The sequence below is a fragment of the Scyliorhinus canicula genome, chromosome 1 (assembly GCF_902713615.1).
Source record: "Scyliorhinus canicula chromosome 1, sScyCan1.1, whole genome shotgun sequence".
NCBI classification, from domain to species: Eukaryota; Metazoa; Chordata; class Chondrichthyes; order Carcharhiniformes; family Scyliorhinidae; genus Scyliorhinus; species Scyliorhinus canicula.
In genome coordinates this window covers 212,510,195-212,532,812 of record NC_052146.1, presented here as the reverse complement: position 1 = coordinate 212,532,812, position 22,618 = coordinate 212,510,195, and the positions used below count along the sequence as shown (strand labels likewise).

Here is a 22,618-nt window from a genome sequence, read left to right as displayed (position 1 = left end):
GGGAGAAGAGGGATGAGGAGAGATCTGGAGGTGAATTCTCCATTGCCTGCCACCAGTAGCATGTTTCCCAATTTGACAGAGAATTTAGCCAGATATGAGTGCCAATCCCGTTCTGATGCTCCGGTTCTCGGGCGGCGGCAGACGTGATCGACACGCCCTGTGCAGGTAATACCAACTAAAGCACGATTTGCATGGATTTTAATCTGATTAGCGGGCTGAAAACCCCATGCTCCACCCCTCCATGATGCTCCAGCCCACTCAGCTGGGAGTGACATGGGTGTGAATTGCTGCAAGTATTTACGTGCAGGACCCAGACACCATGATCGTTGAGGGGAGGGGGAGCTAGGGTTTTTAAAAAAAAAAACTTATCAGGTTTGCAGGGGGGTGTATGCCTGGACCTCGGAATAGTGGGGAATGACTTGGTGACAAGTGAGTGGACTTAGGGTGTCCCCCTCGGGAGGAAGAACAGCAGGTGAGGAGGAGGATGATGGTGTCCAGGAGGATCTGAGTGCGGAGCCTGAGCTGGCCCAGCAGACCACCCAACCTCCTCATCTCTGGCTTTACGAACAAGAAGGCCAGGCCACCGGCAGCTCTGCTGCCCTGTCCCACTTCTTTTCCCCCTCCCGCTACTTAAGCATCTGCCCCCTTCCCACCCCACATAGATTCCACCTTCCCTAAGTCCTTCCACCCCTTCCCTCCCCCTTTGTCCTTCCACCTTCTACTCCTTCCCGCTACCAGAGCTCCCACAACCCCCTCCGAGGGCCGTACCTGCATCAACACAGGGTGTTGGCCCTGGGTTCACAGTGTCAGTGGGTGTTGTCCACGGGCCCAAGGAGGATGATGATGACTCTACTGCTCCTCATCGTCTGTTAAAGTCTGACTGCTGACCTGATGATAACATACCACTGTCCACCTGGATGACCCCTGCTTGTGCGTTGGGGGGCTGTTGGTGAACGTTAGGGCTTACTCACTGAGGATGATGATATACAATGTGGGCTTGCACTGCTGCCCCCATGCCCTGCCACTTTTCGGGAAGATGTAAGCTAATATTACCCACCAAGGTGATAGTCTCTACGATGATGGATGGTGCAGGTGAAAGCTGGAATGACAATTGGTGGTGAGTGGAACACTTAAAAGCTGCTCCGGCATGTCAGGCTTTTAACACGATTCCTGACCCCGGCGAATCACACCAGCAGCGCTGGGAATCAAGCGGGCTGCACGTGAGCTGTGTGCTGGCCTATTGGCATCTCCTGAATATTTTTTGGCTGGTGCTACTTGTGGAGTGTGCAGTTCCCGCGATTCTACACTGGAGGCAGCACTTAGCCTCCAGAATGGAGAATCTAGATATGAATAGTTTGGAAGATTTCAGTCAAGAAAACCTACGTATTGTAGATGTAGTTTGCTGGGCTATCTTTTTTTAAAATCCAGTGTTGACATTATTCCAGTTTCTGTCTTATTTGTCTTATTAGCCTTCCTTTCATACCAAATAAGCCTCTTGTGTAAAGTCAGTTAGTAGAAGATTTTGTCACTGTTTTGCTTTTTATTGGCTGTGAGATGTTCCCTGATTGGATGATGGATGCATTCTAGTCGAGAGTGTGAGTTGGCCACACCTTTGAGCTATTTGGTAATGCTTTCTCCTGCTGCTAATGCCACCTTGATTTTGTTGCATTGACCAAGAATTTACAACACACCAGAAATGTGCACACTCTCGCTATCCAATTGAATGCCTAATGATGAAATATCAAGTGAATTAGCAAATTAATTCTCCATGTGGTAAATGGAGTTTACATTTAGAAATATTCTCACTGGCATAACTATACCTGTAGGTTATAGTTATCTCGCAACATCAGAAATATTTCTGACCATTTCGACATTTTCACATTATAATGCTACACTCTGCATAAAGGCCAATAACTTTCAAAAAGAGATTCGAATTTCCAGTTATTAACTGAAAGAATGACCCAACATTCTTAAACTTTTACTAAAACAAATGACTAACTTGACTAGACACTGTTTCCTTTTTTGTAGGTAATTTGTACTTTAACTACAGAGGGTGACATTTCCCTTGTATTCTTATCACCCATTGCACTCTCCACAAACTTAGTCTCGATAGAAAGCAGTTCACAGTTAACCCCAGCTTCGTACTGTTGCTCGTTCTGGTGAGTGTGCTTTACACTCAATTGGCTCTGTTTTATTACTTAGCTCTAGAGTCGCCAGGTATCCTTATGATACCACCACGAGGTTCAAGTTCCAAGTTCAGATCAATGACTCAATACACCAATTAGTAAGGTTCAAATCAAAACATGTTTATTAATACACAGTTAATCGCTACTCATGCATACAATACTAAAAGACTCGGCTATTCCTACCACTAACAGGCCAGTACTTATCTGGATAAGGGAACCCGCTGGGTCAGGGTAGAATGGCCTCTTGCTCGATCCTGAGTCTGCAGGCTTCCAGCTGGTACGGACTAAGGGGCAGGAGCATCTATCTCGTAGCGTGCGTTGACTGGACACTTACTTGATGGTGCAGCAGTTGGCCAAGCCTCTCCTTATGGTCAAGTTCTTCGTGAGCTGCTAAGATGTTCTGCTGGGAGGGCCGGCTAAGAGAGCAAATTGAACTTGGGACCTGTCTTTTATAGGCCCCAGGGGCTTCACGCCCTTTTGGGCGGACCCCGAGCTTACTTCCAATCGATTGGATCCCATACCAATCAATTGGTTTGAATTCCCCAATACTGGGGCGGTTTCCCGATCGCTGGGCGGTCCTTGGGTGCCCATTTGCTTCTTTTGTCTTGGACTCCTGCTGGCGCCGAGGAGTTTAGCTTTACTTCGATCACCTTTGATTGTCACTATTGTGCCCGGGAATCGCTCATTAATATGCATGGCTGCTGGTTTCAGTGCTGTCTGCTTTCTTTGCAGGCAGAATACACAGGAAAAGTCTGCAAACTGCTTGTTTCTCTGGGATTGTCCAATTTTCCCTGCGTTCCTTGTGTTTCTCCATTTTGAACTTGGGAAGTGGCCAACTCGGGTGGCTACTGTACAGGTTTCCAAATCCTATTTTATCGAGTAGTTTTGCCAATCAGGGGCTTTCCTCAGTTTTTGCAAAGTTTCTTAAATCCGCCACTAGTAGTCAGCAATGTTCTGATGATTCTTTTGCCCCCTGACCATGCCATGCCTGAAACTTTAAATGGCCACATGAGGCATCTGTTCAACCAATCCATCTCTCTCTCTCTCTCTCTCTCTCTCTCGCTTTCTCTCTGAATATCGCAGCTTGCAGATTCAAGCAGCCTTTTCTCTCTGCTAACTTCACAGAACTTCTGTCTGAGATATTCAATGATTTGTCAGGAAGCCTCTAACCTGATGTCAAAAAATGGCTTCCTCTGCCCTCCCTTCTCATGACAACGTGAAACTCAACCTTGCATTCAGGTAGAATGCTGATTAGTTATTCTTAATCCCAGTTCTCTTTCATTTTAGAAACAAATGAACAGTTCACAGCATAATTGTTTACAACCTGATACCTATAACACCTTGCTAGGACTTTGACACATTCAGAGTCTACTCATGGTACACTCAGAGACTGCTGTCATTGTCTCCAAGCATAAATACTTTGCACCTTTTCTCTGCAAAACAATGTGAGATTTCCTTTGATCTCAAACTCAAACCACCAAAGACTAATTGTCTGGAACAAGTCACACGATCTCTTAATTTATCCTAAATTTATAAACCTCATAATTGTAACAACAAAAATGGCAGAGGTTTTGTTTAAAGGAGTATAAATCCACTTTTTCTCATACAGGAAAAATCCAGGGCATTTTCAAGAGCTGAGTCACCCTGGTGATGCTGATTACGAAGACTCAACGAGTGAGGAAAAGGATGACGACAAACCAGTGTGTCCTTTTGGTACAGCTTGCTATAGGTCAGTAAATTATGCTTCAATGATTGGCATTAAAAATGTCCATGTATTCTTTTACTAGCTCTTATTTAAAGCTCTCTTTGCTTTTATAGATCTATTTTATCACATCAAATGTAGGGAATTCTGCGATGAGTACTTCCAAGATTACCTCACTGAATCGACATATCAACCCAGCAATTCTGTGGAACCCAAGAGAAAAAAAGACTAAAGTTATACTTTGCTAATTGTTGACTTAGGGGATAATAGCTCATATAATTTACAGTGCAGAAGGAGGCCATTCAGCCATCGAGTCTGCACTGGCCCTTGGAAAGAGCACCCTACTTATGCCCGCACCTCCACCGTATCTCCGTAACTCTGTAATCCCACCTAACATTTCTGGACACTTGAGGGCAATTTAGCATGGCCAGTCCACCTAACTGCACATCTTTGGACTGTGGGAGGAAACCGGAGCACACGGAGGAAACCCACGCAGGCACTGGGAGAACGTGTAGATTCCACATGGATAGTGGCCCCAGCCATGAATCGAACCTGGGACCCTGGAGCTGTGAAGCAACTGTGCTAACCACTACTGTGCTACCATGCTGCCCTTAAGGCAGCTTGCCATAGGAAGGCAGTGACGTAGTAGTATTGTCGCTGGAATAGTAATCCAGAGACCCAGAGTCATGATCTGGGGACTTGGATCGAATCATGCCATGGCAGATGGTGAAATTTGAATTCAGTAAAAAATCTGGAATTAAAAGTCTAAAGGTTATGAAACCATTGTTGATTGTTGTTAAAACCCCATCTAGTTCATTAATGTCCTTTTGAGAAGGGAATCTGTCGTCTTTGCCTGGCCTGGCCTACATGTGATTCCAAACCCACAGTGATGTGGTTGTCTCTTAAATGCCCTCGGGAATGGGCAATAAATGCTGACCCAGCCAGCGATGCCCACATTCCGTGTATGAATACATGTTTTTTAAGGTACTTTAAAAGCTCCTCCTTCCATTGCTTAGAATCTGCTCCTGTTTAGATGCAGGTGGCCATGTGCTGTAAGCTTCCACCCTTGCCCTTTTTGCAATCAACTTTTAAATGCCACTTTGTAGTTCCTACCATTTTAGTGACCTGATCGATGGGTTTCATTTGAAAAGTGACCATGTACATCTGTTACAGTCCGCAAGTCATTATGGTGTAATCACAAAGGGAGTAGTCACTGCTGTGAAATAACTGTTCTTTTTGTAGAAATGGTTATCTGAAGACTTTCATTTTCCACCTGTGTGGCTGTCTATTGCTCATTAATGATTTGTAGGTTATAATGGATATGTGGAACCACTTTTAGAACCCATCTACCCATACATTGTAAAATTAAAATCAGTCCTTACAAACTAAATTATTACGACAATGAAATTCTTTTTGATTAATCTCTGCTTCAAAATTGGCTCATTAGCCTTTCATGCAGTTTCTGTATTTTACGATATTAAAGTAGCTGCAAGGAATTGTGAACTATCAAAGTCACAAGTTATTTATGTAGCATACCTCTGCAATGCATTGTTGTAATATTCACAATAGGATACGTTAAAAAATGCTCATACAAAGCAGTCTATCCAGCCCATCCAACACAATTGTGAGATATTGTGCCACAGTATGTGCAATCTCTCTCTCCTCCACCACAAACCCTGTGTTCTGCTAGGAAAAGAGAAAAGAAAACATAAAAGCCCTGGAGAACTCAGGGAGGCACGGCATTAGAGATTTCTGTGTAACTCATCCAGGAAATCAAAACTAGTCGAGGAGATCAGGGAATTACGTACGTTTTGTAAGAGGTGCTCTGCATCCCAACTAGAGAGGGATTCAGCCCTTGCTTGCCATTATTTTGCATGCTAGTTATTCTTCCAGGTGGCATCTGCAAAAATAATGCTTTGGTCTTGGTCGTGAGTCCTCCATCATCACGTAGGCTTTCTAAACCCTCCGTATCGCCCCAACAGAAATAAAATGCCTTCATGATGGAGTGAAAAGAAAATTGGCAAACAAAATAAATATTATAAAGTAAAACTAGAATAATGTCATCAGGGAACACTTGTAACCACTCTGTTTTTGTGACTAATAATCTGACTGCCATTCTGAACAAGTTATTAGAGTGAAGCATACTGCTATTTTACCGCATGTACTGTATTTAATTAATGGTAGATTAAAATGTGTTTCACATCTTTGTAGGAAAAACCCACAACACAAGAAGGAATACAACCACACGCAGCCTCCAGGTAATATTGATTTCTGTATTCTGAAAATGTAATTCGTATCATGATCTTTTACAAAATTTTCCTTTAAATTGCGGTAGTCGGTATGTTTATTGTGAGCTGTGATGATCTGAGACATGAGTTGGCTATGATAAACTGGGAAACATTACTGAAAGGAAGGACAGCGGTCAGACAATGGCAGGCATTCAAGGAACACATGGATGTACTCCAAAAGTTGTTTAATCTGTGGAATTCACTACCACAAAAGTGGTTGAAGCCAAAATGCGTAATTTCAAGAAGGAATTAGACATAGCTCTAGGGGCTAAATAAATCAAGAGATATGGGGGTAAGGCGGGATCAGGGTATTGAACTTCATGATCAGCCATGTTCATAATGAATGGCGGACCAGGCGCAAAGGGCCGAATGGCCTCCTCTTTTCTATGTTTTTTCCTATTTGATGCAAGAGTAGAAAGGGAACAGTGGCCAAATCATTGCTGACAAGGGAAATTAGAGATAGTATTAAAGTCAAAGTTGTGGCACACAAGCTAGCAAGAAAAAAAACAACAGACCAGAGGATTGGAAACAGTTTAAAATTCTGCAAAGACAGACCAAGGGAATGATTAAGAAGGGGAAAATATGCACGCAAGTTAGCGGGAAACATAAAAACTGACTAAAAGTTTCTTTAGGTATGTAAAGAGAAAAAGATGGCTAAAAATGAATGTAGGCCCCTTACAGTCAGAAGCGGGGAATTCATAACTAGGAACAAGAAATGGATGAGGACCTAAATTTGTACTTTGCGCCTGTTTTCACAAAGGAAGACATGAATAATGTACGGTAAGCTCTGAGAAACACAATTTTAGTGAGAAGCTGAAGGAAATTAGTATTAGTAGAGAAATAGTTTTAGGGAAATTAATGAGATTGAAGGTGGATAAATCTCCAGGGCTTGATAATCTTCATCCCAGAGTTCTTAAGGAAGTAGCCCTAGATGTAGTAGATCCATTCAGTTATTTTCCAAAATTCTTTGGACTCTGGAATGGTTCCTTCAGTTTAAAGGGTAGCCAATAGGCTACCTTTAGGGCAGCATGCTTCACAGCGCCAGGGACCTGGGTTCGACTCCCGGCCTGGGTCACTGTCGGTGCGGAGTCTGCACGTTCTCCCTGTGTCTGTGGGAGTTTCCTCCGGGTGCTCCAGTTTCTTCCCACAAGTCCCGTAAAATGTGCTTGTTAGGTGAATTGGACATTCTGAATTCTCCTTCAGTGTACCCGAACAGGCGCTGGAGTATGACGACTAGAGAATTTTCACAGTATCCTCATTGTAGCGTTTATGAAAACCTACTTGTGACACTAACAAATATTATTATTATTATTAATATAACCCCACTATTCATAAAAGGAGGTAGAGCGAAAAAAGGGAACTATAGACCAGTGAGCCTAACAACAGTAGTATAGAAATTGCTCGAGTCCATTATCGAGAATTTCATAGCACAGCATTTGGAAAGCAGTGGTATAATCAGGCAAAGTCTACATGGATTTATGAAAGGAAAATCATGCTTGACAAATCTACTGGAATTCTTTGAAGATCATAGAATTTAAAGTACCAAAGGAGGCCATTCGGCCCATCGGGTCTGCACCGGCCCTTGGAAAGAGCACCCTACCCAAGCCCACACCTCCACCCTATCCCAGTAACCCTACCTAACCTTTTTGGACACTTAAAGGCAATTTAGCATGGCAAATCCACCTAACCTACACATCTTTGGACTGTGGGTGGAAACCCACGCAGACACTGGGAGAACGTGCAGACTCTGCACAGACAGTGACCCAAGCCGGGAATCGAACCTGGAACCTGGACGGATCCCCGAGGGATAGAAAGCTGGTTAGCAGACAGGAAGCAAAAAGGTGGAATAAATGGGTCTTTTTCCGATTGGCAGAAAGGACTAGTGGGGTACCGCAGGGATCTGTGCTAGGACCCCAACTGTTCACGTTATATATTAATGATTTGGACGACAGAATTAAATTATTATCTCCAAATTTGAGACAAAGTTGGCTGAGAGGGTGAACTGTGATGAGGATGCAGAAATGCTTCAGCGAGATTTGGACAGGCTGATTGTGTGGGCATATGCATGGCAGATGCAGTATATCGAGTATAGCCTGGGTAAATATGAGGTTATCCACTTTGCTAGTAAAAATAGGAAGGCAGATTATTATTTGAACGGGTGTAAATTGAGAGAGGTGGATATACAGAGAGACCTTGATGTCCTCGTGCATCAGTCGCTGAAAGTAAGTACACAGGTACAGCAGGCAGTAAAGAAGCAAATGGTATGTTGGTCTTTATAGTGAGTGGATTTGAGTATAGGAATAGGAATGTTTTACGACAATGTATAGGGCACTGGTGAGGCCACGCCTGGAGTATTAGTTTTGTGCAGTTTTGGTGTCCTTATCTGAGGAAGGATGTTCTTGTTATGGAGGGAGTACAACAAAGGTTTACCAGGCTGATTCCTGGGAAGGTGGGACCGTCTTATGAGGAGAGACCAAGTCTGTTATGATTATATCCATTGGAGTTTAGAAGAGTGAGAGGGCCTCTCATTGCAATTTATAAAATTCTAACAGGATTAGACTAGGTAGATTCAGAAAGAATGTTCCCGATGGTGAGGACTAGGGGTCCCAGTTTGAGGATAAGGGGTAAACCTTTTGGGACTGAGGTGAGGAGAAACTCCTTCACCGAGAGATTGGTAATATGTGGAATTCACTACCACACAAAGTAGTTGAGGCGATATGGGAGAAGGCGGGATCAGGATATTGAACTTGATGATCAGCCATGATCATAATGACTGGTGGAACAGGTTTGAAGGGCCAAACGGTGTCTCCTTTTATTTTCTATGTATGTTTCTATGCTTTTTCATTATTAGTGGAAAATGCAAAGCCATGCTGTAAAGATGAGTAACAATAGGCTTAACTCCAGCAGGCCTAGCAGCATCTGTACGGAGAGAAAAGAGCTAACTTTCAAGTCCAGATGACCCTTTGTCAAAACTAAAAGGCATAGAAAGTGGGGGATATTTATGCTGTAGGGTGAGGGAATGAAAGATGAGTCATGGCCACATAAACCAAGGGAAAAGAGTGCAAATGGCAGTCCCCAGAGAGAATAAAAGGTGTGAAAGGCCAAACAGCAGAGGAAACTAAAATCAGAGGGTAAGCTGTGACAGATGTGGATGTGAGGGAAGGTGGGGACAAGGGTGGGAGACATTGGTGGGAGAGAGGTAAAATGAGAAAGAAGGGGGAAGCAAAGGGGAGAACATTTTCCAGTGAAGCTCAACGCAAACTGGAGGAACAGAATCTCATCTTCGGATTAGGCACGCTAGAGCCTTCCGGTTTCAACATCAAATTCAACAACTTCAGATGATTAGCTCTACCTAACCTCAACCCCTTTGTTTACATTCCATTTCATTTTAACTGTCTTTTACCTTTTATTTCTTTCTTGTCTTTCTTTATATATATTTTCCCCCCACTCTTTCCCCCTATCTTATCCCACCCTTCCTTACCTTTTCTCTCCTTCTCCCCTTTTCTCATTTTACCTCTCTCACACCCATGTCCCCCTTCCTAACGTAGGTTGCCTTATGTTGTAATATTTTAATTTTAGAAAGTGAGTTAAGAAGACCAAAAAGAAAAGTTGCTCAAAAAGGTAAGCAGTTATTTTGTTTTGTTTTTATCACTCTGATCAGATTGATTTTGTGTTTGTTTTTCAACAAACAGTGTCAAGAAAGATTATCTGGTCATTTACCTCCGTTACTGTTTGTGGGACCTCGGTCTGTGGAAATAAGCTACTACTTTTGGCTACACATAACAGTGATGACAGTTCAAAAGTTATTAATTTGTTATGAAACACTTGGGGACGTTATTTGAGCTAGTCTTTATATTTCTTTAAATTTCCCTCGCATGCTGTTGAGAAAATCATCTGTTTAAATTACTAAAGTTTACAAAGGATTGGTCAAGTCTGAGGGAGATTAAATGCAAGAGAAACTTGTACAGTCTTTGCTTTTTTTAAAAAGCAAAGCTTCCTTCTGCGAAGTACAATTGAGGAAGACACCGTCATTTTATTTTAATACAGTAAATTGTATAAATTTATATCCTTGGTCACGACCTGGCCAAATATTTTAGTTCATATAAAAACTGCAGGGACAAATATTAAAATACTAAGTCGATATACTTTCAATTGCACCAGACTCCAGGAGGATTTGTGGGCAGCACGGTAGCATGGTGGTTAGCATAAATGCTTCACAGCTCCAGGGTCCCAGGTTCGATTCCCGGCTGGGTCACTGTCTGTGTGGAGTCTGCACGTCCTCCCCGTGTGTGCGTGGGTTTCCTCCGGGTGCTCCGGTTTCCTCCCACAGTCCAAAGATGTGCGGGTTAGGTGGATTGGCCATGCTAAATTGCCCGTAGTGTCCTAAAATGTAAGGTTAAGGGGGGGGGGTTATTGGGTTACGGGTATAGGGTGGATACGTGGGTTTGAGTAGGGTGATCATGGCTCGGCACAACATCGAGGGCCGAAGGGCCTGTTCTGTGCGGTACTGTTCTATGTTATGTTCTAATGTCTCTGTTTATTGTAGGGTTATTTGAAGTGACTAAGAAACTGATAAGAAATAGGAAACAAAGCACTCATGTAATATATCTTGGGAAAAAAATGTTGACTTCTTGACCCTTATTTTTTCTAATCTATGCAAGTGACCTAGATAAAAAACCCACCTGTGGGATGGTGCCAATTTGCTGGGGCGCAAAAATTCAAAGAACAATGGCAATTGAAAATGAAGCAAAGGATCTTCCAAATGATTCATACAATTGGGCTAACTCCATGGTAATGAAGAAAATATTCGCAATTGGTTGGGAGGTCTGCGATAGAGAGTCGAGATTAAAATAACGTACCCTCTTGGTGGAATGTGACAAATGGTGCTCCCCTGATATGTGTAATAGTATCTGATTTTCACCATAAATATCAGTTACTTAGATGAAGGGTTTGAGAGTTGTATACCCAAATTTGTGCAAAACACTAAGTTAGGAGGAGTTATAAATTGTGAAAATGGGACAAAAATTATTTGATTGAGCAAAACTCTAATGGATTCCAGTATGCGGAAGTGTGGGGTCATTCAGTTTGTATCCAAAATATTTTCTTAATTGTAAATGGCCAGGCTGGAGGAGCAAAGGGATGTATGTGGATGCCCAGATGCACAAACCACTAAAAGCTGGTGCAAAGATAAAATGGCATTGTCTGTCTCAGGAGATGATAGACTGTGTCCAAGATATATGCCACTTCTGGATTGAACATTGCCTGTTGTGGCTTTAGAGGCCGTTTATGGGTGGCAAACCCTTCCGCAGTTACAAAAAGAAATGGCAAAGCCTAACAGAATGCAGGTCTTCACCTTACCTGGTTTGGAATACAAATGGAAAGAGGTGGTACCTTGGTTGAATAGAATCTTCATCAAACCCCATCTGGAAGCACTGTCTTTTGTTTCAGGCACTGCACCAGGATTATGCTGTTGCTTAAAGAGTCAAATTATGGGGACAGGTTGCATAAGCAAGTTGTATTTACATGTATCATTAGTTGAGGGATGATGTTACTGAGGTGTTTCGATTAATTAGATAAAGAGGAGCTATTTCCTCCAGTGGGGGAACCAGAAGAAGAAGGCACAATCTTAAAATTATAACCAGGCCAATCAGGAAACACATTTTCACACGAGGTTTGCTGAAAATGTATAATTTCTTTCAACCTATAAGGCTGCGGACAATCAATAAATTAAAAATTTCAAGGCAAGTGACTTGAGAGCAGTTGTGGAACACAATGATTTTGGTGTCCAGGCAAAGTGAAAAAACAATGGCCATGATTCTCAGACCCCCACGCCAGGTGGGAGAATCGCGGGAGTGCCGGGCGAATCATGCCACGCCACCCTGGCACCCCCACGCGATTCTCCACCCCCCCCCCCCCCCCCCCCCCCAAATGGCGTGGGCCTGCCGAATCCAACCAGTTCACGCCGGCACCAACCACACCTGGTCGCTGCCGGCGTGAACATCAAGCGACCGCTGCATGTGGGGCCTGTGGGGGGGCGGAGGGAGGATCGAGCACCAGGGGTGTGCTCATGCGGGTCTGGCCTGCGATCGGTGCCCACCGACCGTCGGGCTGGCATCTGTAAAAGACGCCCTCTTTCCCTTCGCTGCCCCGCAAGATCAATCCGCCATGTCTTGCGGGGCAGCGGAGGGGGAGACGGCAACCGCGCATGCGCGGGTGACATCATTTAGGCGCCGCCAGCCACCTCATTCAGGCCGCACCGCTTTGACGCGAGATTGACGCGCCGCCGCTCCTAGCCCCCCGGGGGGGAGAGAATAGGGGGCGAGGAGCGGCCTCCGGGTTTCACTCCGGCGTCGGCACTTTGTCTCCCTTTGGGAGAATTTCGCCCAATAGCTCGGAAATTTCATTTTGAACCATCGCTGACAACTCTACAAAAGTTATGCTGAGTGTTTACAATGTTCTGGTCAGGTCACATTTGGAATACCATGTTCAGTTTTTGTTACAGAAAATAGATGTTCTTGGGTTAGAAAGGATACAGAACAGTACGTTTGATTATTTGGGTAAGCCTTATCAATATTAAATAGTCTAGTGAAGGTAAGCCCAGCTTCTTAGTTTGAAATTTGGTATGAGAGTAGGGCCCAGAAACAAATTGAAGTGAGTGAAAAGTAAACTTAGAAGATGTCAGAAATAATGAGATTCTTTGAATGTTGAAAAGGAATTCAACCACGACAAAAATATTGGTGTTGCTTAATATACAGTTAGATCGTATGATGGGAGCGGTAATGTACTAGAAGGAAAAGCTTTGATAGGGCAAATACACTTTCCACTTTCTTGATTTTTCTTAAATTTATCCATTATCTACTTCGGTTTTTAATCATTGTCTCAGACATGCTATGTGTGGATAAATACATTTTTTGATAAGACACTTTACAACCTTCTGGACTCAACATTGAGTTCAGCAGTTTCACATCCTAACCTTGCCACCTCCATCCTTTTTTTATTTTTCTTGTTTTTGGCAGGTGTTGGTGATGATTCTGCTTTGTCATTTTGCATCTCTTCCTTTACTCTTGTGGGCAGCACAGTGAGTAACAATGTTGCTTCACAGCTCCAGAGAACCAGGTTCGATTTCCAGCTTGGGTCACTGTCTGTGCGGAGTCTGCCCGTTCTCCCCGTGTTTGCGTGGGTTTCCTCCGGGCGCTCTGGTTTCCACCCACAGTCCCGAAAGATGAGCTGTTAGGTAATCTGGACATTCTGAATTCTCTCTCTGTGTGCCCGAACAGGCGCCAGAATGTGGCGACTCGAGGCTTTTCACAGTAACTTCATTGCAGTGTTAATGTAAGCCTACTGTGACAATAAAGATTCCTTTCATTTCTTCACTTATCCTGTTTTTATTTCCTTTGGCCTTGCACCTCATCCCTTTTGTCCTTTAATCTCACTTGCCTTCCACTCTATCACTGGCCTTCCCTTTTGTCCTTTTTCCACTTTCCTGGCTCTGAACTTGCCTAACACCTGTTTATCTATAACATTTTCCATATCTGACAAAAGGTCCCAGACCTGAAACTTAATTCTGTTCGTCAAACCTGCTACTTCCATCAGTTTGTGATTATTTCAGATTTTCAGCATATGCAGTATTTTGCTTCTGTATTAATATATATGCCTATTTTCAAGACCGAGTTAATAGATTTTTTGTAGGTACAACGGCATTGAGATGCACAAGGGTTACAGATCAAATGTGGATGAATAAAATTGAAGTACAGTTTAGTCGTGGCCTATCGAATGGTGGAACAAGCTTGAACAGCTGAATAGCTTATTTCTCAGTAGATATGCACTGTTGTCCACTAAGTGCGTACGCAAATACATTCATACAATTCTGTTAGAATCAGTTGGCAAGCAGCATGTCATAACTACACCCTAAATTAATATCTCATTGTACGACTTTGCAAATCTCTCCACCCCCCCCTTCCAGGTAAAAGCCGTCCGGATGATGAGAGTGATACTGATGGTGAACCCAACCAGTATAACCTGAATGACAGTTTTATTGATGATGAAGAGGACTATTTGGAACCAACTGATGAAGATTCTGATTGGGAGCCAAGTTCAGAGAGCAATGAAGATATTGATACACTTAGAAAAGAAGCCAATAGATTTGTAAAGAATAAAAAATGAATCTGGTCCTTGCATCCTTTTAGCTTTTGAGAACCAATTTATTCCGTTTTTCTTCTTGCTGCAATGTAAAGGGCGCTTGTTGCCTGGAGTTTCTTTTACAGTTAAGTATCACACTATGTCCTCTTCATTTGATCCTAGATATGAATATGAATAATCTCCTTTCAATTTGAAATAATTGTTAGTTCACTGAATGAGACCTGGAAATGTATTTGAGCACATCTCACGTCATCTAAAGGCTTATGTGGGCAGGAAGAGCAGAAAGTTTTCAACACTTGCTTTTTGCTAGTAAAACATGAACATTTCAGTACTGTATATTGTTACTTTCACTCATGCTAGAGAAAACAAAGGGCTTATTTCTGAGCCAACTACTTTGCGGTTTTCTCCTCAGTAGCAGGCTAGGTGTTGTAGTACAAGAGTCCTCGGGTTTTGGAAATTAGTTCGTGCAAAGTTTGACTTTTATGTTAAATTTAAAGAGGACCGGGCAGCACGGTGGCCTAGTGGTTAGCACAACCGCCTCACGGCGCTGAGGTCCCAGGTTCGATCCCGGCTCTGGGTCACTGTCCGTGTGGAGTTTGCACATTCTCCCTGTGTCTGTGTGGGTTTCGCCCCCACAACCCAAAAATGTGCAGAGTAGGTGGATTGGCCACGCTAAATTGCCCCTTAATTGGAAAAAATAATTGGGTAATCTACATTTTAAAAATTTTTTAAAGAGGACTACAATAGCACGGTAAGAAAAGAGCAAAAAGAAAATAACATTGGAGTTTTACTGTGCAGTTAATGTCTTCATTTCTGTTGACTGGGCAGGCATGCCCACCAGATTTAAACTAAACTGTGTGCAGTCATTTTTTAAACATCTCTGTTTTGGAATGGAGATGGAGAAGGAAGGGAGCTCTACAGCACTAATGGTGCTTTTGAATGCCAGATGCCTACCACTGTTCTGACAGATGTCTACCACTGTTCTGACAGATGTTCTCTCCTTCCGGACCGAAGCAAAAGAAAATCTTACAAGATAAAATATCTGTGTGTCAACTGATTAAAAATGCCAAATTCCTGATTTGCAGATGATGAACATCTGAATTAGGAGCAGTGATAGGCCACTTGGTCCCACAAGGATGTTGTGATGGTGCTGGAATCCTGGGAATTTGAAAGTGATGCAGCCTAATTTGGCAGAATTGCTTCAAGTAGAAACCGTGCCCTAATAAGCTGAAGGGTCTGATGAAAATTCTGATCTTGGCAGCCATTCTTTTTCGATGGCTGGTGTGGGTCTGAGCCATCCAACCACCAAGGGAACTCTGCAACCAACCTATATGGGCTCTCTACCCATCTGCAATTAGGAACAACAGGTCCTTGGCCCACTCCCAACAGCCAGGTTAATATATGTCGCCAGCAGAACATACTCCTATATCCGTACTACTACTGAAGTCCATCGGGCTGTTGCTGGTGATAATGCTATAGATTAATAGGGCCATAAAACCTATTGAAAGGTAAATTAAATACTTAATGTCAGTTGGAATTGGCTGCCAGATAGTTGCTATTAATGCTGAGTTTCACATGGCAGTGGACGTAAGAATGTAACATGTTCCTGAATTAAACCTTATTTCTATGGATAGTGAATACGCCAGTAAAATATTACTTGAGTAGTCCATTTCTGCCCTTCCTCAGTAATTTGCCCCTTCCTGTCACCTAATGCGACGATCCACTTTGTCCACATGGCAAATGTCTGTGGTTATGACAGCAGTGGTAACAGGAAACTTGCCCTGGTGGTATGCCCCATCACTTAATGGCACTCCATCATTCAGATATCCGGTGCATTATGCAGTCTCCAAAATGTCGATTTTAAGTGGGATCCTCTATACTATGCACTGCTTGTAGATATACCAAAAAAGGATTAAAATATTTTTACCTTGTAGATTGAATGTATATTTGAAATAATTATTTACTTTTATAATGCAGAAGCCTGTTTATATAAAATAGCTTGGAAAATAATTGGTGTACAGATCTGGCAATATTATACACAGATTGTCTTGCTGATTTTGGTTGTAATGGTTTACTTTATATATTAAATTGGTATATGGCGCTTTGTGTTTCATTAGAAACTAATTATAAGTATCTGTTATGTATAGAAAAGAGATATTCTGTCAAAGCTTTTCATCTTGTGCTCTTTAGGATATTATCTACTACAAGTCCACTTTCACAGGTCTATATACGCATTGGGATTCCTACAGTTCCAAGTGCTACAAAATCGGACTTATTGGTTACCTTGTAAATGGGGCCTGAGCGATTTGCACATCATGCAAGCTTGATGCTCAATTAAGGCATATCAAAGCTATCCTGCGGGCTAATGGCTACCCTGATTGGATAATTACTGTGTATATTGTGCAAACTAACGAGTGGCCTAAGGCTGCCACTTTTGGTCCTGAAAAGTGTCCCGTCTATCTCAGATTTTCCCTAGAGGGTAAGGTGTTTCAAAAATTTGAGTAACAGGTGAAGCTAGCCATTTCATGCTACCACTATGTAGCAGCAATATGTATGGTATTTTACACGAATAGGACAGCTATCAAGCAGCAAAGACATTCTGCCTGTCACACAAATGAGTAATGTGGTGTATGAATTTCAATGTTGTTGCGATACCAGGTATAGGCCACAACATCCCTTTGCCTGTTCGCAACAGGCAAAGTACTGATGTACCCAACCAGCCCGTGCTTGCCAAACATCGGATGTAATTCCACGAAGGGACAACACTTGTTAAACAATCCTGATTGTGCTAAGAATTACACTGACTGCCAATTTAAGATTATCAGTCAGGCTTGCTCACTTACCTTGAAGAAAGAAAGAGCGCATTGAGCCTATTTCAACTAAATAGAAATTTGGGGGACAGCCATTGCCTGGTTCATTTCCCAAGGCCTTGACTTTTCAGAATTGACCAGCCAGGTTTGAATTTAAACAAAAGTTTGGCCGTTAACTTCAGTATGGCATTACCTCTACCAATCAGAGTGCATGTGTTAACAGATCAGCACACTTCTCATGCAGTATAAATTGTTGTTCCCTTTGAAATTTGGTATTCTTAAGAATCAGTCCTGATTAGTGCAGGAAAAAAAAGCTTCAACAGCCAAGTTTTTTTTTCAGCAATACTCAATTTTCTGCTCTACCAAGCGACTGTGTCTATTATGCCCGTAGTTTTTTGTTTTATGATAAAGGTTGCTGTTTTGTATGACATGGAAGCCACTAAAACCATCCGATCCCCACAAAACATTCAAAATGTGTTCTGAATTTCTTTTTGTTCACTATTTTTCTTAACTGAAATGAATCCAAAAATAAGAGTGAAAATATTTTGTTAAAACTGCATATTCCGTAACAATTACTTTAATCAATTTTTGTGTCTTTTAAAGATTGTAGTTGAAAGTCTCGCTGAAGCCTGAATTTGGAATTAATCTTTTTGCCCAGAGCATAATTTTGGCATTTAAGTTTCCCAGCTTCTATCAGTTCGTTACATTCAACTATGCTGATGGGAATATTCTCCCTCAGTTTTATCGCACTTTCTATTTAGAAACTTTTCCAAATATTGAAAAATTAACAAATTATGAAAAATTAATTGAAGTAGAATTTGTAATGTTTTGTTTTAAGAGAAAACCGATAGCATATGTTTTTGTGTGAAGGGGTGACTTCTGATCATCTTTTTTTGTGTTATACTCACTTAACATTCAAGACTGTATTAAACCACGGGGACCATGAGACAGGTGTTAGAACGTAAAAAAATAGGAATAGGTCATGGAGCCCCTTGAGCCTGGTCTGTCATTCAGTAAGATGATGACTGATCTTCTACATCCACTGATTTTGTGTGGATTTAAAGGGCAATTTTGATGAAATATGCAAATTAGAGGACCAATTCAGTGACATTTCGGTAAACTGCAAGACCCAAGAGGGAAGATCAGACATGACAAACACAATGAATCTGAAGGATGAAATCATTAACTGAACCTGCATTACAATCTTCAGCCAATTTAATTCACTCCACGTGATATCAAAAGCATCTGTAGGCACTGGACATTGCAATGGCTGCTTGCCCTGACAATATTCCAGCAATGTTACTGCACGTCTGTACTTAGACATGCCCCCATCCAAGGTGATCCAGTGCAGCTACAGCATTAGCATCTACCTGATAATGTGTAAAATTACTCGGGGATGCCCTGTCCACAAAAAGCAGGAGAAATCCAACCCAACAATTACAATTCTATCAGTCTACTTCCGATCATCAACAACAGTGATGGAAGAAGTTATTGACAGTGCTATCCAGCAGCATTAGCTCAACAATAATCTGCTTTCTGGCACACAGCTTGGCCACTTGGCTCCTGACCATATTGCGACCTTGGCTCAAACATAGAAGAGCAAAATTCAAGAGTTGAAATGAGAATGACTGTCCTTGACTTCACGGCAGCATTTGAGTGAGTGTGACATCAAGGTAGCAAATCTGAAGTCTGAATTGGGAAGAAAATTGTCCACTTGTTGGAGTCATACCTAGCACATAGGAAGATTAGTGTGGTTATTAGCGGTCAATCATTTCAGTTCCTGGATATTACTTCAGGAGTTCCTAAAGGCAGTATATCCTTGGCCCAACTATCTTCAGCTGTTTGATAAATAACCTTCATCACGAGGTCAGAAGTGGGGATGCTTGCAGATAATTGTACAGCATTGAGCTTGATTTGTGATTCCACAGATACTGAAAGCAGTGTGTGCCCATAAACAGCAAGATCTGGACAACATTCACACTTGTGCCAATAAGTGGAAAGTAACATTTGCACTACACAAGTGCCAGGCAATGACCAACTCCAACAAGGAATATAACGATCTATCATGAGAGCCAATGGCATTACAATCACAGAATCCCCACTGTTAAAATCCTGACTGGAAACTGAACTGAATCAGACATAAATATTCTGGCTTGTTATGGGCCAGGGTTTAGAGAACCCCAAAGTGTATCATGGAGTTCACCTGACTCACAACTTTTAATAGATTGTGGTATGGGGAGCACACAGCCCACTCGACAGGTGTGGTACAGCAGAAATGGAAAAAGTATTTTTTAAAGCAAAACAATGTTTATTCTATGAACTCAAGTTATCTTTTTAGAAACATACAGTGAACATCTTAGCAACCATCAATTCAAATACAACCCCCAAAGAATACAACAGTAAGTAATCCTTAATAACTTGCAAACAACATCCAGAAGACAAAATAAACACATTTTAATAGAAGCATATTAGGCTTACATTCACTACTGAGAACATTTATAATTCTGAATTCACCAAATGATCAAGAGATAATCTTTTCATGGCAGAGAGATCAACAGTACACCTGCTCTGCTGGGCTTCAGCTGCAACACTAAAAACAAAACTAAAATGCACCCTGCAGCAAACAGCCTAAAACAAAAGTAAAAATCTCACCGACAGCCCAGCTCCACCCACACTCTGACATCACTGATACACACCCATTTCTTAAAGATACTCTCATATGACACCTCCCCCAAGTAAAAAAAATAAACCATCAAATTCAAGATCGTTTCATTTTTCACTATCCTTTAAGAAATGCCACAGAACATATACTTTTTCATTTCAAAAAACAACAGACGCAAACAGGTATAATAATATAGTCCTTTTTTTTTGTTCTTCAAACTGAAATCCTTCTCGATTGACAGTCTCTTTGAACAAGAAGATCTCTGCATGATCCGTCCATTTCTCTATACCTCGGCATTTCTCTTAAAGTCAGATACAGTAGTTCAATCTGATCACAGAATCCCTGGTAAATCTCCAACACAGGAACATTGGTTATGCCAGCTTTCAGGCTGTCAAATGCCTGTTGAAAGTCCGCTGTCCATTGAAATTTTCAACATTTCTGCAGCAAGTCCATCAGTGGAGCAATCACGCTACAAAACGTTTGCACAAATGTTCGATCAAATCCACTCATGCCAAGAAATCACATTATTTCCCTTCGTCTTGAGGGTATCGGAAACTTCTCACTAACTGTTGGTTTCACATCCCTTGTGACCATTCAACCCTGTCCGATTGTATGACCAATGAAAGTGACTTGGGCTTTTCCAAATTCACTTTTGGCTAGGTTTAGCACCAACCCGCCTCCTGAAGTCGATCGAATAACTCCATCAGCTGTTTTAAATGTTCTTTCCATGTCTGGCTGAAAATTACCAGATCGTCGATGTATCCCACACAATTGGGTAATTCTGAAACGACTTTGTTAGTTAACCGTTGAACTGGGGCGTTTTTCATGCCAAATGGCATAACTTTGAATTGGTATTGGCACCGTGGCTGGCTCTGCTGCACAGCAGGGCAGGAAGAAAAATGGCAGGGCTATAGTGATAGGGGACTCGATCGTAAGGGGAATAGACAGGCGGTTCTGTGGACGCAATCGAGACTCCAGGATGGTATGTTGCCTCCCTGGTGCAAGGGTCAAGGATGTCTCGGAGCGGCTGCAGGACATTCTGGGGGGGGGAGGGTGAACAGCCAGCTGTCGTGGTGCACATAGGCACCAACGATATAGGTAAAAAACGGGATGAGGTCCTACAAGCGGAATTCAGGGAGTTAGGAGTTAAACTAAAAAGTAGGACCTCAAAGGTAGTAATCTCAGGATTGCTACCAGTGCCACGAGCTAGTCAGAGTAGGAATGTCAGGATAGATAGGATGAATGCGTGGCTCGAGAGATGGTGCAAGAGGGAGGGATTCAAATTCCTGGGGCATTGGGTCCGGTTCTGGGGGAGGTGGGACCAGTACAAACCGGACGGTCTGCACTTGGGCAGGACTGGAACCGATGTCCTAGGGGGGGTGTTTTCTAGAGCTGTTGGGGAGGGTTTAAACTAATGTGGCAGGGGGATGGGAACCGATGCAGGAAGTTGGAAGGTAGTAAAACAGGGACAGAAACAAAAGGAAGTAAGGGGAAAAGTGCAAGGCAGAGAAGACATAGTCAGAAATCCATAAGGGCGACAGTACAAGGTACAGTGACTGAGGGGAGCACAGTGAATAGGCCCAGTAATAACAAAAGGAATAAAACTGGAGATGTTAAGATTCAAAACAGAGGTAAAAAAACCAACATAAGTGTACTTTACCTGAATGCTCGTAGTATTCGGAATAAAGTAAATGAGTTGGTGGCACAAATCATCGTAAATGACTATGATTTAGTGGCCATTACTGAAACATGGTTAAAGGATGGTCACGACTGGGAGTTAAATATCCGAGGGTATCAAACTATTCGGAAGGACAGAGTGGATGGTAAGGGAGGTGGTGTTGCTCTGTTATTTAAGGATGACATCCGGGCAATAGTAAGGGATGACATCGGTGCTATGGAGGATAAGGTTGAATCCATTTGGGTGGAAATCAGGAATAGTAAGGCGAAAAAGTCACTGATAGGAGTAGTCTATCGGCCACCAAATAGTAACGAGATGGTGGGGCAGGCAATAAACAAAGAAATAACTGATGCATGTAGAAATGGTACAGCAGTTATCATGGGGGATTTTAATCTACATGTCGATTGGTTTAACCAGGTCGGTCAAGGCAACCGTGAGGAGGAGTTTATAGAATGTATCCGCGATAGTTTCCTACAACAGTATGTAATGGAACCTACGAGGGAACAAGCGGTCCTAGATCTTGTCCTGTGTAATGAGACAGGATTGATTCATGATCTCATAGTTAGGGATCCTCTCGGAAGGAGCGATCACAATATGGTGGAATTTAAAATACAGATGGAGGGTGAGAAAGTAAAATCAAATACTAGTGTTTTGTGTTTAAACAAAGGAGATTACAAGGGGATGAGAGAAGAACTAGCTAAGGTAGACTGGGAGCTAAGACTTTATGGTGGAACAGTTGAGGAACAGTGGAGAACCTTCCAAGCGATTTTTCACAGTGCTCAGCAAAGGTTTATACCAACAAAAAGGAAGGACGGAAGAAAGAGGGAAAATCGACCGTGGATATCTAAGGAAATAAGGGAGAGTATCAAATTGAAGGAAAAAGCATATAAAGTGGCAAAGATTGCTGGGAGATTAGAGGACTGGGAAATCTTTAGGGGGCAACAGAAAGCTACTAAAAAAGCTATAAAGAAGAGTAAGATAGAGTATGAGAGTAAACTTGCTCAGAATATAAAAACAGACAGTAAAAGTTTTTACAAATATATAAAACAAAAAAGAGTGGCTAAGGTAAATATTGGTCCTTTAGAGGATGAGAAGGGACTTTTAATAATGGGAAATGAGGAAATGGCTGAGGAACTGAACAGGTTTTTTGGGT

At 42.3% G+C, this 22,618-nt stretch overlaps 1 protein-coding gene across 2 annotated transcripts in view; it reads left to right on the top strand.

The window, feature by feature from the left end:
* The window catches only part of aplf (aprataxin and PNKP like factor), a 58,567-nt gene extending 42,151 nt beyond the window's left edge, over positions 1 to 16,416 (top strand). For both annotated transcript variants that reach the window (XM_038807085.1, XM_038807096.1), the window contains 4 exons: positions 3,796 to 3,915; positions 6,100 to 6,146; positions 9,756 to 9,797; positions 14,140 to 16,416. In XM_038807085.1, the coding sequence (XP_038663013.1) occupies positions 3,796 to 3,915; positions 6,100 to 6,146; positions 9,756 to 9,797; positions 14,140 to 14,339 (409 nt within the window). In that variant the 3' untranslated portion in view covers positions 14,340 to 16,416. The remainder of the gene's footprint in view (positions 1 to 3,795; positions 3,916 to 6,099; positions 6,147 to 9,755; positions 9,798 to 14,139) is intronic.
* Positions 16,417 to 22,618: the final 6,202 nt, after the last annotated feature.